Raw genomic sequence first — 20,392 nt, forward strand, 5'->3', positions numbered from 1 at the left:
GGACAATTCAAAGGGCCTTTATTTTGAAATGACACATCAGAATGACTTCATATTACATGAGTGACATAATCAGGTGTTGTACTATGATTATGAAGTGAAATTGTTCTGTGCAATCTAAAGGTTTCTTTTTAATATTTATTTAAATGTTGGAAATAAATTTACAGAAATGGGACAATTCAAAGGGCCTTTATTTTGAAATGACACATCAGAATGACTTCATATTACATGAGTGACATAATCAGGTGTTGTACTATGACTATGAAATGAAATTGGTCTGTGCAATCTAAAGGTTTCTTTTTAATAATGATCTAAATGTTGGAAATACATTTACAGAAATGGGACAATTCAAAGAGCTTTTATTTTGAAATGACACATCAGAATGACTTTATATGAAGTGAGTGACATAATCAGGTGTGGTACTATGATTATGAAGTGAAATTGTTCTGTGCAAACTAAAGGTTTCCTTTTAATAATTATTTAAATTTGGAAATAAATTTACAGAAATGGGACAATTCAATGGACTTTTATTTTGAAATGACACATCAGAATGACTTCATATGAAATGAGTGACATAATCAGGTGTTGTACTATGATTATGAAGTGAAATTGTTCTGTGCAATCTAAAGGTTTCTTTTTAATAATTATTTAAATTTGGAAATTAATTTACAGAAATGGGACAATTCAAAGGGCCTTTATTTTGGAATGATACATCAGAATGACTTCATATGAAGTGAGTGACATAATCAGGTGTGGTACTATGATTATGAAGTGAAATTGTTCTGTGCAAACTAAAGGTTTCTTTTTAATAATTATTTAAATGTTGGAAATAAATTTACAGAAATGGGACAATTCAAAGGGCCTTTATTTTGAAATGACACATCAGAATGACTTCAAATTACATGAGTGACATAATCAGGTGTTGTACTATGACTATGAAATGAAATTGGTCTGTGCAATCTAAAGGTTTCTTTTTAATAATGATCTAAATGTTGGAAATACATTTACAGAAATGGGACAATTCAAAGAGCTTTTATTTTGAAATGACACATCAGAATGACTTTATATGAAGTGAGTGACATAATCAGGTGTGGTACTATGATTATGAAGTGAAATTGTTCTGTGCAAACTAAAGGTTTCCTTTTAATAATTATTTAAATTTGGAAATAAATTTACAGAAATGGGACAATTCAATGGACTTTTATTTTGAAATGACACATCAGAATGACTTCATATGAAATGAGTGACATAATCAGGTGTTGTACTATGATTATGAAGTGAAATTGTTCTGTGCAATCTAAAGGTTTCTTTTTAATAATTATTTAAATTTGGAAATTAATTTACAGAAATGGGACAATTCAAAGGGCCTTTATTTTGGAATGATACATCAGAATGACTTCATATGAAGTGAGTGACATAATCAGGTGTGGTACTATGATTATGAAGTGAAATTGTTCTGTGCAAACTAAAGGTTTCTTTTTAATAATTATTTAAATTTGAAATTAAATTTACAGAAATGGGACAATTCAAAGGGCCTTTATTTTGAAATGACACATCAGAATGACTTCATATGAAGTGAGTGACATAATCAGGTGTGGTACTATGATTATGAAGTGAAATTGTTCTGTGCAAACTAAAGGTTTCTTTTTAATAATTATTTACATTTGAAATTAAATTTACAGAAATGGGACAATTCAAAGGGCCTTTATTTTGAAATGACACATCAGAATGACTTCATATGAAGTGAGTGACATAATCAGGTGTGGTACTATGATTATGAAGTGAAATTGTTCTGTGCAAACTAAAGGTTTCTTTTTAATAATTATTTAAATTTGGAAATAAATTTACAGACATAGGACTACACAAAGGGCCTTTTTTTTTAAATGGCACATCAGAGTGACTTTAGAGTCATGTCCTAAAATCTTCATCATTTCCACAAAATAGCAAATATTTGTTGTTTATCCATTTATTATTTGTTTAGAAAATTATTTATTATTACATACATTTCCTGTCATTGACTTTTGGCTTTTATTTAGAAATTTGTTCCTCTGCACGCTATTACCGTAATGTTCAGAATACGACGTTCCACCAAATCTAAGTGGGGGCTGGCTTGACCAAGCTTTTCCAAGTGCTCGCGTATTTGGACGACCTCGCTATAGTAGCACGGTCGAAAGTGAAAGCTCGGACAGATACAAACGCTGTGCCTTCTCATTTGAAGCGGCTGGGCTTATCGGTCAATTTAAAGAAGCGCTCTCTGATCCCCAGTCAGAAACTTTCTTTTCTGGGGTTAGAAATATGCTCGCTCTCCGGCCGAGCATGTCTGTCAGAGCGCAGAATATGTGCGCTTTCGCGACGGCCTCGCTCAGTTTCAGCTGGGACACAAACTGCGCGTCCGCCAGTTTCTCCAGCTGTTGGGCCAGATGGCTTCTGCAATAGCGGTAGTTCCGCTAGGTTTACTTCTAATGCGGGCATTTCAGCGCTGGCTCTTATTCCATCGCTTGATTGCCTCGCGTCAATTGGGGAAAAGGATAGTTGTGACAAGAGCATGCATGACAGCGTTGTCCCCTTGGAGGGAGTCCCGCCTATTGTGTCAGGGCTCGCCGATAGGCAGAGTTCTGTTTCGCAAAGTGGTGTCGACGGACGCGTCCCTAACGGGTTGGGGGGCAGTGTGCAACCAGGTTGCGGTGAAGGGGGCGTGGTCTCTGGCTCAACGCTCACACCACATCAATTGCTTGGAGCTACTGGCGGTTCATCTAGCCTTAAAGCACTTTCTCCCCGTTCTGTGTGGGCAGCATGTCCTGGTCAGGACAGACAACACCACTGTGGTGTCTTATATAAACAGGCAAGGGGGGACACGTTCCCTTCCTCTGTTGAAGCTGTCCCAGACCCTTCTGTTGTGGAGCAGTCTCCACCTTCTGTCACTCAGGGCGATGCATATACCAGGTCACCTGAACCTGGGGGCAGACCTCCTCTCCAGAGGGGGCCCTTCAGCACGGGAATGGAGAATCAGTCCTCTGGTGGCAATGCAGATATGGGATCGGTTTGGCAGGGCCAACGTAGATCTCTTCGCATCCAGAGAAATCGCGCATTGTCCTCTGTTTTTCTCTCTAACGGACCACAGCGCGCCCCTGGGAGTGGATGCGCTGGCACACCCGTGGCCCAACACTCTTCTCTATGCGTTTCCTCCAGTAGCTCTTATATTTCCAACACTGGAGAGGGTGCGCCAGGGAAACCTTTCCCTAATTCTGGTAGCCCCCTGCTGGCCATCGAAACCATGGTACGCAGAGATAATCAGTCTTCTTGCAGGGGACCCTTGGCCTCTCCCTCTTCACAAGAACCTCCTGTCTCAGGCAGGTGGAGAAATAGTTCACCCTCGACCGGAGTTGTGGTGTCTCCACGCTTACCCGCTGAAAGGTCAATGTTAATGGCTCATGGCTTACCCTCCAATGTAGTTGCCACTATTCAGAGTGCAAGAGCAGCCTCTACAAGAGGTCTGTATGCATTTAAATGGCATGCATTTGAGCTTTGGTGTCAGGAGAGGGAATTGGTCCCTTTCCAATGTTCCATTGTTGATATTTTAACTTTCCTTCAGGAGTTATTTGAACGAGGGCTCTCTTTTTCAACAATAAAAGTCTATCTGGCAGCTATATCAGCCTGTCATGAGGGCTTTGGTGGGTTGTCACCAGGAGCACACCCCCTAACCACACGTTTCATGAAGGGGGTGAGGCGCCTAAAGCCTGTATTTAGGCCCACTGTTCCTCCCTGGGACCTGTGTATGGTACTTGGTGCACTATGTGCACCTCCCTTTGAGCAACTGGAGTCTGTGGACATCAAGTTCGTTTCATATAAGACTGCTCTACTCCTAGCTTTAGCATCTGCAAAACGGGTGGGTGACCTCCACGCACTGTCAGTGCACCCTTCTTGTACCCAGTTTGCACCAGGGGACACTAAGGTGACTCTGTCCTAATGCAACATATGTGCCAAAGGTGTTGCCTATGTCTTATAGCTCACTGGCTTTTGAGTTAAATTCTTTCTCTCCTCCTCCATTTACATCTGAGGTGCAGCAAAGACTACACATGCTCTGCCACGTGCGGGCACTGCGCACATACATTAATCGTACTCAGGATTTCCGTAGGTGTGACCAGCTTTTCGTCTGTTTTGCTAACCCAGTTTGTGGCAGGGCTTTGTCTAAACAACGTCTCTCTCACTGGGTTTTAGAAGCTATTTCTATAGCTTACAGCAGCAAAGGTATTGATTTACCAGAGGGGGTGAGGGCTCATTCCACAAGAGGAATAGCTACATCCTGGGCTCTTTTTAAGGGTGTCCCAGTTGGAGACATCTGTGCCGCTGCTAGCTGGGCATCACCTCATACATTTGTTCGTTTTTATCGCCTGGATGTGCTGGCCCCTTCGGTAGCTCATGCTGTCCTTTCTATAGGGTCTAACATGCACTAGGCTGCTTTCTTGGTTCGGTGTCTGTTTCTTGGGGCGTGAATTTAGATCCCATACAGCTTGTGTTGTACCGAGTGAATCGACTGATAGGGAACGTTAGGTTATGCATATAACCACTGTTCCCTGAAGAAGAGGAACAAGGTACAACACGGGCTGCCCCGTTTCACTATTAGCTCGGTGAAGATCAGCATCTTGAACTGAAGAGAGACGCTGGTGTCCAGAGGTTATAGGTGAGGGGCGGGCCCACCTACCCTCGTCACTATGCGTCATCTGCCTTACAGGCGTGATTAGAGGTGTCTTCAGCCAGATATGGAAGAGGCATAATATCCCATACAGCTTGTGTTGTACCTCGTACCTCTTCTTCAGGGAACAGTGGTTATATGCATAACCTAACGTTATTACGTTGTCTCTGCCATTGTAATGTACTTCTGCGCTCTTTACCACCTGTGTTTTCTGCAGGGATTTGTGTGCGGTCATTTGACGGCTTGGTGAAATGGAGTCAAATGTCACTAGTGGCTACCTTAAATTGGTGAGATGCAGTCATATGACCGAGCCTCTATTGGAAGTCTTGACAAAACCAGACCAAACAAAGAGATTGTAAATTGGACAGATTGATAAAAAAGTACAGAGCAAAATGTAGCTTAATGTAACAGAGTAAAATTTCCAGCAAGAACTGTAGTTGCTTTGGCCTTTTTTTTATTATCGCAGTGGCATACTCAAGGGATATAACGTCATAATAGAATAATATACATTTTTAATAATAGAATAGTATACATCTGGACTTAACTTGACACAAACGACATTATCAGGTTTTGAGTTCAAGACCATTTTGTCCAAAACTCATCAACACACAAAGGAAAGGATAAAATATATATGTAATATTATTTGAAAAAAACTTACATGACAGCAATAATGAAGTAAATGGCAAAATAGAGGCAGTTATACTGTCAATATATCACATTTATTTTGAATAAGGCAAATGTATCTATTATTATTTATGAATATATATGCAGATACAGATATATATATTACAGATGCTCTAATTATGTCATAAACGTCACTTTTTTTTTGCACAAAACAGTGCTCTCATGGCCAAGGAGCTGGTCAGGTTATAATGGATCAGTGTGTATAAATACACTGAAATATTTGACAAAATTAAGTTTAACTGCAAACATTTGTACCGATTTTTTTAAAGCAGCAGCCCCATTACTTCCAGCAACGTCAAGTGAATTCGCACCTGCTACATCTAATGTAATGAATCTTAAATGTTCAGAGACATCTTAAAAGTCATTTGCTGAGAGCAGACACATGCACCCTATTTTTCACAGACTGAAGAAATGCTGACTTTGCCAAATTTTTGGCTAGGACTTCTTTCACTTCTTTTGTCCTTAAGCAGTAAATGACAGGGTTTATCATTGGTGGTAATAAGCTGTACAGCATGATAATAAGTATTTGAGTGTCAGCACTGAAACTAAGCCCAATGTAGGGAGCTAAATAATTAAAACACCTGGGTAAAAAGAAGAGGGAAATTATGATAAGCTGAGAACTGCAGGTTGACAGAGTCTTCTGTCGGCCTTGGGTTGTGGAAATTCGGAGGACTGCTATTAGGATGGAAAAATAGGAGAACAAAATAAAAGCCAGAGGTCCAAGCAACACAACCATTGCAGAAACCAAAGCTGGAAATCCATATGGAGTTCGATCTGTACAGGCAAGTTTTGTGATAGACACATGATCACAGTAGCATTGGACAATGGTGTTGGCACCACAATAAGGGAGAGGGTAAGCTCTTATTACCATCATTAAAGCTGATGGCTCTGCCATTAACCAGCATGCAATGCATAAAATCATAACATTGGAGTTTTTGACAATATTCACATATCTGAGTGGGTTACAGACTGCCACATATCTATCGAAGGCCATTACTCCCAGTATAAATGAATTAGCAGAACCAAAATAGTGCACAAAATACATCTGAACAAAGCAACCCAAAAATGATATATTTCCATCACTGAACCAATACTTAGTAATGATTTTTGGCAAAGTAGTGGTGCTAAACAGAACATCACAAGCAGCAAGATTTATAATGATATAATACATTGGTTTTCTGAGCCTATTTTCCCTCAGAAACAATGTTAAAAATATTCCATTTCCCAACAAGGTGCACACATAAACAAAGAGCATTACAGCAGAAGCAAGGCCATAGAAGTTTGCATGAAGCCCTGGAAAACCTACAATAACAAAGTTCTTCACAGAAGTTGTATTCCCTTCAGGCATGATGATGGCTAAAGTTTAAAATGAAACTACACCTTAGTAATTTTTGCCTGTTAAGCAAGTTTTACCTCTCCATTCTAACTGAACCTTTCAGAAAACTTTAACATGCTGCAGCTGAACATACTTAAGAACAGAAAATCCATTTGTTCATTGTCTAAAGTCTCTTATTATTGGAGTTTATCGTCCTTGTACATGCGGAAGATGGAATGAGCTGAAGCAAGTCTTAAATGATCGTTTTATGCTCTTTTAGTACTCACCTGTTGGCATCATCATGACATCCATTCATATTGTATAGATGGTCATGGATTAGGAGGGGCTAGAGTTCAATGGCAGAGCACCTAGGGTGCTTAGCAGCTCCACCAGGGGCTGTTCAAGGGATGCTTTTGGAGGATTTATGTTGTATTTGGCAGGGTTTGTGTTTGCATGTGTGTATGTATGTTTGGGCTTGGTGAGTAGTGAGATTTGGTGTTGTGTGGGGGCTCCTGATGCCCCTGAATCCCTACACAGCAAACATGATTACTGACACATTCACAGTCACTACTGAAATATAAAGAACATAATGGGCATTATAACTGTGTCATTTCCCACCTCTGGTGATATCACAATATTTTTAGCTAATTAAAAAATCAAGGAGGATAAATACAACATTGTAAGAGATCTTCAGTTATTGATAAAATTCAAGTCCATTATTAATGCGCTTGATAATCACAAAGCAGTCCTCTTACGATACCGGATTCCTTCATCACTGTTTGTTGGGACACTCAGCTGCCAATCATTTACATCAAGTAATCAGTCCACTATCAGTTCTATTAAAAATCTATTAATAAACAAACAAACAAATAAATAAGACAACAGAATTTAGTTTGTGGGTCACTTGATGGCGCTGTATGTAGTGTTGCTGCCGCAGCTCTAGGGCCCTAAGTTATGGGTTCATTGCCTTCTTCCTCTGCGGTCTGTGAGGAGTTCTCTGCATGGTTTTCCTCCAGGTGTTCAGATTTCCTCACATTTTCTAAAAACAGATTTGTATGTTGATTTGCATAGACAATGTGTCCATAGTTGCGAGTGTGTGATTAAATGGGTGAATGGGTGAAACTGTCCACAAGTGTGAACGTGTGAATGACTGGTTTAGTGTGTGATGCTCTGTGATGAGCTGGTGCCCAGTGTATGTTTCTGCATTGTTCTGCATTCCATCCATCCATTATCTGTAACCGCTTATCCAATTTAGGGTCGCGGGGGGTCCAGAGCCTACCTGGAATCATCGGGCGCAAGGCGGGAATACACCCTGGAGGGGACGCCAGTCCTTCACAGGGCAACACAGACACACACACATTCACTCACACACTCACACCTACGGACACTTTCGAGTCTGTTCTGCATTGGCTTAATCCTAATTAGGAAGAAGCAGTTATAAAATGAATATAAACAATAGTCACCTTATTGTGGAGCTCAAATATGAATGAAATTTTGTACTTAATAACCACTGTAAAGTATATGATTGGAAACAGTAATTTATAAATTTTGTACATTCATTCATTATCTGTAACTGCTTATCCAATTCAGGGTCGCGGTGTGTCCAGAGCCTACCTGGAATCATTGGGCGCAAGGCAGGAAGACACCCTGGAGGGGGCGCCAGTCCTTCACAGGGCAACACACACACACACACACATTCACTCTTGAGTCGCCAATCCACCTACCAACGTGTGTTTTTGGACTGTGGGAGGAAACCCACACGGACACGGGGAGAACACACCAACTCCTCACAGACAGTCACCTGGAGCGGGAATCGAACCCACAACCTCCAGGTCCCTGGAGCTGTGTGACTGCGACACCTACCTGCTGCGCCAACGTGCTGCCCCAATTTTGTACAGTGCTGTGTAATAATTTAAAGAATTAAGATAAATGTTAATTCATTTATTATCCACTTATCCAGTTCAGGGATGAGTGGGGTCTATTGCCTCACAGAGCACAAGGCAGGAACAAACCCTGATGGGGAACCAGTTCATCACAGGGCAACACACACACACACACACACAATTGGACAATGTAGAAAGGCCAATCATCCAACCAACATGTGGTTTTGGACTGTGAGAACAAACTGAAGTACCTAGTCACAGGGAGAACACCCTAAACTCCTCAAATACAGTCTACAATTGTGGGCTAAAACCAACAACCCCAGGGCACTGAAAATCTATGCCTGCTACACTCCCTGTTAGAAAAAAATATTGAAATATGTCCTTTGAAATAGAAATCTGTATTATTACTGTGACTGACTCCTTCAACTTAGTATAGGGTTTCTATGAAATAATTTGCCAAATTGGTAAAAAATTCACAAACAGGATGTTGGGGAGGATTTAATATGCCATGAAATTCCATAAATATATTCCAAAAATATTTTACTGAATTTTCATAAGACACACTACAATTTCTAAATATATTTTCAGTTCAGTGCACTCAATGCATCCTTTCATTCAAATGACATTTAAAATGACTCCTGATCTTCTTTTTCTTAATTTCAACATTAAAGTTTCTCTAATTTCTTTAGTTCTAAAGCAGAAAATCATTGGATTGACAAGAGGAGGAAACAGACTGTACCACATACTGATCATAACACGAATATCATTACTCATTTGAACTTTTAGGTCAGTGACATACACAGCACATCGGGGGAGATAGTAAAGACATATTATAAGAAGCTGAGGGCTGCATGTTGAGAATGTTTTGTATTTTGCTTGAACATTGGATAGTTTTAAGACAGTTATAATGATTGCTATATAGGAGATTATAATGAAAGCAAGTGGGACCAATAGTACAAACATAGCCATAGCAAAGGAGAACAATCTTGAAGACCTAAGGTCACCACAAGCCAATTTAGCCACTGAGTTGAGGTCACAAAAACACTGGGTTATTATATTAGTGTCACAGTATGGAACTGATATGGTCTGGAGAACTATTACTGTCATCCAAGAGACTGGAATCATCCAACAGGCCAAACATACAACTGCAACAGATTGGTTTGTAACAACAAAAGGGTAACGAAGAGGATTACAAATGGCAATAAATCGATCCATAGCCATTATTAATAACAGGATAGAAGTAACACTCCCTAAATAATGGCTAAAAAACATTTGTACAAAACAAGTATTAAATGGTACAGTTTCATCTTTAAGCAGGTACTTTGAAATGGTTTTCGGTAAAGTGGCAGTTCCAAAAGCAAAGTCCACTGCAGCAAGATTACAAAAGATCAGATAGGATGGTTTTTGAAGACTTTTTTCATACACCACAAATGCAATAGTAAAAAGGTTTCCTCCTGCAAGCATGAGGTAAATCAAGAGAAGAAGAATTCCAACAGCCGCATAATATTCTGGAAGCACTCCTGGAAATCCAAGGAGGATGAATTCTGTAAAAGTTGTGGAATTTTGAAGGGGGTCCATGTTTTACACAGAACGTCCTAAAGCACTTTGTGTTTTTACTGCAAAATTTTAAAAAGGGAAGAAGAATTTTGGGCCTTGCATTTAGACTCTGTTACACACACAGAAATACTTAAAGTTCATATATTAAAAGTAATATATTTTCCCTAATAAACACTACATAAACAAATAATATTTATTTTCATCTGTGTTTATCCAAATGCAATTTAATCAAAATGAATTTATATATGAATTTATTACTTTACTTTTGCTATAGAATCAAGGCAGAAATGTTGAAACCATTAAAGCAAAGTTTCTTGCCTCCATGTAGGTTGAATATTAGCAGGAGGTTCTTGAAAAGAAATCTGAGGCCTCTTCTTATACAAACTCTGAATGACTCACTGAAGAATCCGTTTATAAATGCGCATCAGTGACACCAGAGACTAGCTACTGCTTGATGTAATATTAATGTTCTCTGCCATATCTTCATTATTATGTAAATGTGTAGTAGATGGGAAATCAGAACCACAAAAAAAAAAAAAAAAACCTCTATACAAACTTTCATCTACTAACATTCTACTTCTAAACCTCCCAGTAGTTATGCTCATCCGAGCATACATCCACTTGTTGAAATGGGCAAAAGTGCTTCTGAAAACCCATTGACAGACAAGTGCCTTAAGCAGAGGAAAAAAAATAAATCAATCAATCAACCAAAACAAATAACTCAAAGATTTGTTTTCCATTTCAAACTTTATTAGGCTTTATTAGATTTTATTGTTCTACAAACATTTTAAAAATAATTTTCATAAATTATTTATAAGTTTATTATATAGTTTTTTCTTAATAGAGTTAACAGTTCCATTTGAGGATGCAGTAGATTAAGCATTAGAAAGAAAGAAGCTGAAGTACGCAGACTTGGCGTCTATGGTGAGGGAACGCGCGTGGCAGGCACGGTTAGACCGGTGGAGATAGGTGTTAGAGGATTTGTAAACAAATCCGCCACATCCCTGCTTGTGAACTTCGGCATCAGGGGCCGGAAACTAAGTTATCAGAAACAGCTGAAAGGTCTAGTCAGTGGTTGTGGATAAGGAGAGCACAGATTACTTGGGGAAATACACTGTACAGATGCTAATGGGATTTTTGGTGATGTAAAGATCACATGGAACTGATGGCACTAAACATGCATTAACCGTGCCTGTAGAGCTAGGTACAGCCTTAGTTACCAGGGAGGCCAGTGTGGATTTGCGGTTGTTGATACTTAAGGGCAAGGTAGGACTCTAAATCTGGCTTGGAAGTGTGTGTAGGGTGGGGGGTGTCTCTGGGATGCCAGACTTCACTTTCACTTTTGTTGTGGGCTTCATTCAGTGAAACACCAATGACAGGAGGTACCTGCCTGATGATCCCTGTGAATAGCTAATGATTTAGTGAGTGGCCATGGCCATGGCAACCTTAGTGTTGATCTGTAGGATTCAACAGGAATTTTGGTGGCTGCAAGTAGGAAGAGAGTGTGGTGGACCCTATGTGAAGCTCCAGTGGATTGGCATAGAATATATTACATCCTATTTTGTGTATGATTATAATTAAATAAAAATTCTAAGGACAGTTGTTTCCTTTAAATATTCTTATATATTTTCTTAGCCTCTTAATATTAATCTGAAACTTGTCTGAGACGGTTAGATTTCACAATATCAGCCCCTAAAGCCCTGTTCACAAAGATCAATTTAATATTAAAATTTGAGTTTGTTGTCTGTTTTAGCTTTTAAAAATGGTATTTAAGGTCACTGAAAAAGGATGTTTTTGAAAATGCTCTCCAAGTTGGAGTTTGTTTTCATGGTGTTTTGATGCCTCTCTTTAAGAGGTACCATGGCCCCCAACTGAACTGCCATGATAATGCATACATTAGTCCAAATGTTGGACTAAGGTGGATTGGCTATTTGGTGTGAGTGAATATGTGAGTGTTTGTAGCCCTGCAAAGGACAGATGCCCCTTCCATCGTGTGTTCCCACCTTGTACCCAGTGATTCTGGGTAGGCTCCAGACACAACGTTTACCTGAATTGGATAGGTTTTTACAGAAATTAAGTGAATTAATGTTTACCATAACAAAGGGATTTGTTCTTAAGATACTGTTAGTTGTTTACAGAAAAATAAAATATGTAGGGGAAGGAAGGTAAACAAATAAAGGAGCTGAAAATCAGCATGCTCAATCAAAGGAAAGAAAACACAAATATATTTGATGGGAAAATCCACTCTGATCAAAAATAAATTAAAATCAGTGCTAGTGAGTACTATTCAGAGTGCTGATTAGCCAGAGAGATGTGTCTATTACCATGAAATGCAGAGCTCGTTCAAGTCCAACACAAACTTGCCGCTTGCAAGACCTTTTAAGTTACAGTAGCTTTCATGTTGTTTTTTATCGGATTACCAAGGGCAGTTCATAATTTTACTTCAAGTGGTTTGAGAACTGGGGTGCAAAGCCGTTTTCTGTCCAAAAATCAATAACACAAATACAATGAGTAAAAAGTCCCTAACTTTACCAACACCATTGTTGTGGTGATTCCTGTTATGGTGCTTTTCTAGCGCATGGGTCTGACTTGACATGGCTTGGGTCAGCACGCTTAAAGCTTTTCACTATTATACTAGTACAGCTCCCCTGCGAAATGGAGCCAGTGAGATCGCAAAACCCTGTCTTTAACAGGAATCGCTGTCTTTAAAAACCACAACAATGTTGGCGGTAAAGTGCAGTGTCCTAGGATATATTTTTGCAGATGTGAAGCAGTGCCATTTGGATACAGACATTACTATAGGTCCTTTCTGTCATCAGGAAACCATGTTAATAATAATTTCACCCCAGATTTGATGAAGTTAAATGTACCAGAAGGTAAATAAGGTAAGGATTAGAATGTCCAAGTGGAGGATGGGAGGTTTCTGTGATGAGCTTATTTGATGGTGCAGCACTGGTCCAGTTTTGTTTTCTGAGGCAGGGCAGCTGATAAAGATATCTTTATTTTGATGTCTTATGTTCATATTGATGTGGGTGAAATCTTCCATAAGAATGATTAGAGAGTATGAGTACTTGTTATTCAGAGGCTGACATGCAGAAATGGCATGTGCCAATGAGGGGAAAAAGACTTCATCATAAAAGTGCCAATTTGCATTGAGACACAGCAAAAATCACAACACTGCCAACATAATGATACTCTAAAGGTAACATTTTATACAAACATTCAATACACTGAATCAGTTTATATTGTGAGATGTTCTAAAGACATACATCCATGTTACACTGAGTCTTCACATCACATACAGGAAAGTCTGATAAAACCATTTTCAATTCATCCCCTACATGACCAGAGTGAGGAATTATATTTGCAGACTTAATTCTCAAAATCAAGGCAAGCTAACTTGATTCTTGTGCAATCTCTTTAACAAAATCCTCTTTACCTCTTCAGTTCTCAAACAGTAGATAATGGGATTGATCATTGGAGGCAATAAGCTGTATAACATTACAATGATTATTTGCAAATCAGCATTAAAAGTGATCCCAATATTGGCAGCCAAATAATTAAAACATCTGGGTATGAAATATAGAGCAATTATGATGAGTTGGGTGCTGCAAGTGTTGAAAGTTTTCTTCCGACTTCCAGGGCTTGAGACATTCAGGACTTCGATAACTATGCAACAATAGGAGAACAAAATAATGGCAAGAGTTCCCAATAGTACTACCATGGCAAAAACAAAAGCTGGGAAAGAGTATGGAGTCCTGTCAGTGCAGGCGAGTCGAGTGATTGATATATGGTCACAGTAGCAGTGAAGAATGGTGTTGGTTCCACAGTAAGGGAGAGGAAAAGCTCGAATGGCCATCATTAGATTACTGGCAGGAGCTACACACCAGGCCACAAGACTCAGAATAAAAACTTTTCTGTTTGTCATAAAATTATGATATTGTAGTGGATAACAAACTGCTACATATCGATCTATGGCCATTAATGCCAATATATATGCATTCACAGTGCCAAGATAATGCACTAAATACATCTGAACAAAACACCCTAAAAATGAAATGGTCCCAGACTGGAACCAATACCTGGCAATGGCTTTTGGTAACGTGCTTGTGCTGAACAGTACATCAGAAATGACAAGACTTAGAAAAAAATAATACACAGGTTTATGGAGACATTTTTCTGTTGCAAAAAGTGTGAGAAATGTTCCATTCCCCATCAAGGTACAAATATAAACAAAGAACATAGCTGTAGATACAAGGCCATAGTAGCTTGAGTGAAGTCCCGGAAAACCAACAATGACAAATTCTTTCAAAAATGTTGCATTTCCCTCTGACATTATGAGCTGATGTCCTTGAAATAGAAAATGAAGTGAACACAAGCAATTGTCAGCAAATTTAACAGAATTTATGGACATTAAACATTGTGTGATCATATCTTGCTAATAGACTTTATGCCTCCTTACTTGATGTACAGATTGTTGATATGTTGCAGATCAAGAAACTAGTGTCAGTGCCCTTGAAAAATCTTTTATATTTTCTGCATCCAAATCTCACATGATCAGGTGAGTTTTTTTTTCTTTATCTGACAGCTCCAGGGACTTAAGTAAGCAGCAATATACATACAACTACTGGATGACAAGTTTTACCTTGGTGTTAAACACCTAGAGACACATTAATGGCACAGTAAAAGTTTTGGACCACCCCCTTTCTCAGTCTCTCAGTTTACATATAATATTCAGTATCTAAGAACACTTACATAATCGGACTGTAGATTTTTGTTTTGAATAAAGGCACTATTTCACAGTGAAATGACATTTTATTAGCAGTGACTCTTGGCTATGTCACATGCCTTATAGATTTATTGATTATGAAGCAAACTGTGCAAATATTCTTTAATTGTAACTGCATGTATAATATTTTACATGCACAGTACATATACCATTAGACAGGTCATGGTTCATCACTCAAATTTCATGAGAGAATTGTATGCCAGTCCAAAGACAATATTTTTCACCACAAGGCTGCAAAAACTAAACATTCATTCATTCATTCATTATCTGTAACCGCTTATCCAATTCAGGGTCACGGTGGGTCCAGAGCCTACCTGGAATCATTGGGCACAAGGCAGGAATACACCCTGGAGGGGGCGCCAGTCCTTCACAGGGCAACACAGACACACACACACACACACACACACACACACACACACACACACACTCTCTTGAGTCGCCAATCCACCTACCAACGTGTGTTTTTGGACTGTGGGAGGAAACCGGAGCACCCGGAGGAAACCCATGTGGACACGAGGAGAACGCACCAACTCCTCACAGACAGTCACCTAGAGCAGATATCGAACCCACAACCTTCAGGTCCTTGGAGCTGTGTGACACTACCTGCTGTGCCACCGTGCCGCCTAAAGACTAAACAAACATCTAAATTCATGATATCCTGAAAAGATTCAGAGTGTCAGGGGAAATCTCAGTGACTAAAGGCCAAGGATGGAAAGCTAAATATGTATTACCACTGAGACATTAGACTGTACCCTTTGAGAAACCATTATGATACTGTGATGGACATAGGTCAGGAGTACTTTGGAAAATATTTGCCACTTAACATAGTCCACTACAGCATTAAGACATGCAAACTGAAACTGTAAAACGCAAATAGGAAACCATCATTAAAACCGAAGCTCTGCCATCAACCAGCATGCAATGCTCAAGGAAATAACAGTGGAGTCTTTTATAACATTAGCATATCTGAGTGGGATACAGACTGCCACAAACCTATCAAATGCCATTACTCCCAGTATAAATGCATTAGCTGAACCAAAATAGTGCACAATCCAGGAATGAGATGCTTTCATCATTGAATACCTAGCTATGATCTTTGGCAAAGTAGTTGTGCTGAATAGAACATCACAATCAACAAGATTTTTGATGTTGTAATACATTGGTTTTCTTAGCAATTTTCCCTCAGAAACAGCGTAATAAACATTGCAATTCCTACCAAGACGTACAAGTAAACAAAGAGCATTACAGCAGAAGCAAGGCCATAGTAGTTTGTGTGAAGCCCAGAAAAACCTACAATCACAAAGTTCTACACAGAGGTGATATTCCCTTCAGGCATGGCGATAGTCAGAGTTTAAAATAAAAATGTATTTAGAATTTTTGCCAGTATAGCAAGTTATACCTCTCCAGTCTATCTGAAATCTTCAGGAATCACTTACTTGTGGAAGCACAATGGCATAGATTTGCTCTTGACATTGGTGGGGACCTACTAATCTACCTACACATTTTTCCTCTTTGCTCTGTGATTAACTGAAAAACAACAGATATACTACATATGCTATTTTATGTACTTTTAAACTATTCTGAATAACACTTCATAATTTAATTCATGAAATATATAATGTTAAATTAATGTTAAACTATTGAATGGCAAAGAAGTACTTTAGACTTCAGTTTACTTCAGCCATAAGTCAAATTAAACAGGTCTCATATGATGGAATCGTTTCATTAGCAAACTTGACTTTAAGTGACTTACATGTTTATATTTTTGCTGCCATCTTCACTTACTTTTGACACCCATGTGTCACCCATTTTGAACCTGAGACTTACATAGTAAGTCAAAGACAAAGGTTTTCCAGTACAGGACAGCATGTTGTGGAAAGACTGAAACAACTCTGCATGACCTGCGGTTAATATACATATATACACCTCTGCCTTTATTCTGACAGAGGCTGGGGATGCTTTCTGCTCTGTATAGCAAAGTGCTGGGCAACACCATATGGCCTACAGAGTAGTATAATTTACCATGGCTTTGTATTGAACAGAAGGTAGCAACCTTGCTGCCCATGCTGGGTCAGTGCTGTAGAAGGCAGCGAATTCAAACTGAGGTGCCTGTAACCAAATTGCATTGAGACAAAGCAAAAATCACAACATTGCCAGAATGCTGTTGCACTTAAGTTCACTAGTCAGAATATCTTCAGCCTTGGAAATGTCAGAACAAAAAGTGTAACATTTTATGCAAACATTTAATTCAGACAATTCTGCAACTTCCTCCCTCAGAATACTGCTTCAGCAGATAATAGTTAGGATGTTTTAGACCCAGTTCATGCCTCACTGGGTTGTTTTCTTGTCTTTTTTTGATCTTACGAGCATCTTTAATTTGTTCATTTTGTTTCTTTCAATGTCACCCCCAAGCGCTGTGATGTTTTAAATGTTTTTTTAATGACTGTGTTGGTTGTTCTGTCCCAAGGAGATTCTCTGTCCAGAAAAGTCTGTGGTTTTAAAACCCTTATGTATAAGAGCTCATTAAGAAGGTCAAACTGTGAATCCATTCATTCATTCATTATCTGTGACCGCTTATCAAGTTCAGGGTCGTGGTGGGTCCAGAGACTACCTGGAATCATTGGGCGCAAGGCAGGAATACACCCTGGAGGGGGCGCCAGTCCTTCACAGGGCAACACAGACACACACACACACACACACACACACACACACACACTCTTGAGTCGCCAATCCACCTACCAACGTGTGTTTTTGGACTGTGGGAGGAAACCGGAGCACCCGGAGGAAACCCATGTGGACACGGGGAGAACACACTGTGAATTCATGCATTAGTTAAATTGCAGAGAGAAGAGGATGTATCGATCATATTGATCAGGATGAAAAAATGCTCCAAAGTCCACCTGGAATCGCCAGAATTTCACTCACACCTGTGTTTTACATAGTTAATTAATCTAACAGCATTTGTTTCTGGATTATGAAAGGAAACCAGAGTACCTGAAGGAAACCCAGACAGACACCAGGGGACGTCAACAAAAACTTCACTGGCACTGACCAAACGAACCAGACCCAGGACTTTATATATATATATATATAAAGACGCGGCTTTCCTCTCAATCATTCCCGCAGATTTACAGTGGTTTAAACAGTGAGGATGCTGAGCGTCCACAGAGTTCAATAGTGAAGCAGCGAAGGGCAGTGAAACGAGACGAGCCATTGGATAAACGCTGGGCTTTGTCCCGCCCATCGGACGCTCAGCGTCTCTGGGGGTCTATGGGGCAGTGGGCTGGCCTTGCCTGGCCCGGACGTGCAGCTTCTGCATGATGATGATTGGATGATCTGTCTGAGGCTGAATCCCTTTTTGATTGACAGCGAAATGAGCAAATCAGCGATCCTTTGGTGTAAAGATCCGTGGGAGCATTACATTTTCATTCTGTTCTGAGTTGAACCGGACACTTTCTTAAACCTCTTAGCGGCATTTTCTTTGTTAAAAACGACTAGCGACAAATCGAGCTTCTATTTCTGGTGGGTTTTTTGTAGCTGCTTGTGTTTGGAGACTGACTTCTATCACTCTTTCTGACTTCTATCGCAGTTTCTGTCCAGCGGGTGCGGCTGAGCCCCTCCACCATCACAAAGCACTCACAGGCGGACACACTTCACATGGGCCAAGGCCGTTTAAGCAGCCTAGCTCTGCTGGCCACTGAATCAGTTTATATTGTGAGATGTTCTAAAGACATACATCCATGTTACACTGAGTCTTCACATCACATACAGGAAAGTCTGATGAAACCATTTTCAATTCAACCCCTACATGACCAGAGTGAGGAATTATATTTGGAGACTTAATTCTCAAAATCAAGGCAAGCTAACTTGATTCTTGTGCAATCTCTTTAACAAAATTCTCTTTACCTCTTCAGTTCTCAAACAGTAGATAATGGGATTGATCATTGGAGGCAATAAGCTGTATAACATTACAATGGTTATTTGCAAATCAGCATTAAAAGTGATCCCAATATTGGCAGCCAAATAATTAAAACACCTGGGTATGAAATATAGAGCAATTATGATGAGTTGGGTGCTGCAAGTGTTGAAAGTTTTCTTCCGACTTCCAGGGCTTGATACATTCAGGACTTCGATAACTATGCAACAATAGGAGAACAAAATAATAGCAAGAGTTCCCAATAGTACTACCATGGCAAAAACAAAAGCTGGGAAAGAGTACGGAGTCCTGTCAGTGCAGGCGAGTCGAGTGATTGATATATGGTCACAGTAGCAGTGAAGAATGTTGTTGGTTCCACAGTAAGGGAGAGGAAAAGCTCGAATGGCCATCATTAGATTACAGGCATGAGCTAAACACCAGGCCACAAGACTCAGAATAAAAACATTTTTGTTTGTCATTAATGTATGATACTGTAGTGGATAACAAACTGCTACATATCGATCTATGGCCATTAATGCCAATATATATGCATTCACAGTGCCAAAATAATGCACTAGATACATCTGAACAAAACACCCTAAAAATGAAATGGTCCCAGACTGGAACCAATACCTGGCAATGGCTTTTGGTAACGTGCTTGTGCTGAACAGTACATCAGAAATGACAAGACTTAGAAAAAAATAATACACAGGTTTATGGAGACATTTTTCTGTTGCAAAAAGTGTGAGAAATGTTCCATTCCCCATCAAGGTACAAATATAAACAAAGAACATAGCTGTAGATACAAGGCCATAGTAGCTTGAGTGAAGTCCTGGAAAACCAACAATGACAAATTCCTTCATAAATGTTGCATTTCCCTCTGACATTATGAGCTGATGTCCTTGAAATAGAAAATGAAGTGAACACAAGCAATTGTCAGCAAATTTAACAGAATTTATGGACATTAAACATTGTGTGATCATATATTGTTAATAGACTTCATATCTCCTTACCTGATGTACAAATTGCTGAGATGTGGCAGATTAAGAAACTAGTGTCAGTAGTGCCCTTGAAATATCATTTTATACAAACCTCACATGATCAGGTGAGTACATTTTTTTTCATTTGACAGCTCCAGAGACTTAAGTAAGGAGCAACATACATACAGCTACTGGATGACCTTGGTGTTAAACACCTAGAGACACCTTAATGGCACAGTTTTGGACTGCCCTCTCTCTCTCTCTCTCTCTCTCTCTCTCTCTCACTCTCTCTTTCTCTCAGTTTATATATATATATATAAATGTATTTATATGTTTATATGTAATAAATAAAATATAAAATATATATTTATTATTTATTTTTTTGATACCCTCAGACATACCTTGTTTCACATACAGGAACCATGTATTTTCTTTTACAACTCACAAAGCAACTTTGCACACAACTCCTTCTTGTCTTACAACTGTCCATATATAATACAACATGCATAGTACAATACCCTTAGACAGGTCATGGTTCGTCACTTAAACATCATGAAATATCAAAGAAAATATGTCAG

The 20,392-nt window shown here is 39.3% G+C and overlaps 4 protein-coding genes across 4 annotated transcripts; all 4 read right to left on the minus strand.

The window, feature by feature from the left end:
• Positions 1-5,735: 5,735 nt before the first annotated feature.
• On the minus strand, positions 5,736-6,722 carry LOC136704572 (olfactory receptor 2AT4-like). Its single transcript, XM_066678151.1, has one exon. It carries the CDS (start codon positions 6,720-6,722, stop codon positions 5,736-5,738), a length of 987 nt encoding a protein of 328 aa, XP_066534248.1.
• A 2,465-nt stretch (positions 6,723-9,187) lies between these two features.
• On the minus strand, positions 9,188-10,162 carry LOC136665684 (olfactory receptor 2AT4-like). Its single transcript, XM_066643358.1, has one exon. The coding sequence runs from the start codon at positions 10,148-10,150 to the stop codon at positions 9,188-9,190; it is 963 nt and encodes a 320-aa protein (XP_066499455.1). The 5' UTR covers positions 10,151-10,162.
• A 3,352-nt stretch (positions 10,163-13,514) lies between these two features.
• LOC136707784 (olfactory receptor 10G7-like) lies at positions 13,515-14,465 on the minus strand. The gene has a single exon (XM_066682040.1). The coding sequence runs from the start codon at positions 14,463-14,465 to the stop codon at positions 13,515-13,517; it is 951 nt and encodes a 316-aa protein (XP_066538137.1).
• A 4,305-nt stretch (positions 14,466-18,770) lies between these two features.
• LOC136710603 (olfactory receptor 2AT4-like) lies at positions 18,771-19,721 on the minus strand. Its single transcript, XM_066686275.1, has one exon. The coding sequence runs from the start codon at positions 19,719-19,721 to the stop codon at positions 18,771-18,773; it is 951 nt and encodes a 316-aa protein (XP_066542372.1).
• Between the last annotated feature and the right edge of the window lie 671 nt (positions 19,722-20,392).

Source organism: Hoplias malabaricus, chromosome 1 (assembly GCF_029633855.1).
Source record: "Hoplias malabaricus isolate fHopMal1 chromosome 1, fHopMal1.hap1, whole genome shotgun sequence".
NCBI classification, from domain to species: domain Eukaryota; kingdom Metazoa; phylum Chordata; class Actinopteri; order Characiformes; family Erythrinidae; genus Hoplias; species Hoplias malabaricus.

What these genes read in the sequence shown, in the direction of transcription:
- LOC136707784 (XM_066682040.1), bottom strand. Translation starts at nt 14,465, where the DNA reads ATGTCAGAGGGAAATGCAACATTTTTGAAAGAATTTGTCATTGTTGGT.
- LOC136665684 (XM_066643358.1), bottom strand. Translation starts at nt 10,150, where the DNA reads ATGGACCCCCTTCAAAATTCCACAACTTTTACAGAATTCATCCTCCTT.
- LOC136710603 (XM_066686275.1), bottom strand. Translation starts at nt 19,721, where the DNA reads ATGTCAGAGGGAAATGCAACATTTATGAAGGAATTTGTCATTGTTGGT.
- LOC136704572 (XM_066678151.1), bottom strand. Translation starts at nt 6,722, where the DNA reads ATGCCTGAAGGGAATACAACTTCTGTGAAGAACTTTGTTATTGTAGGT.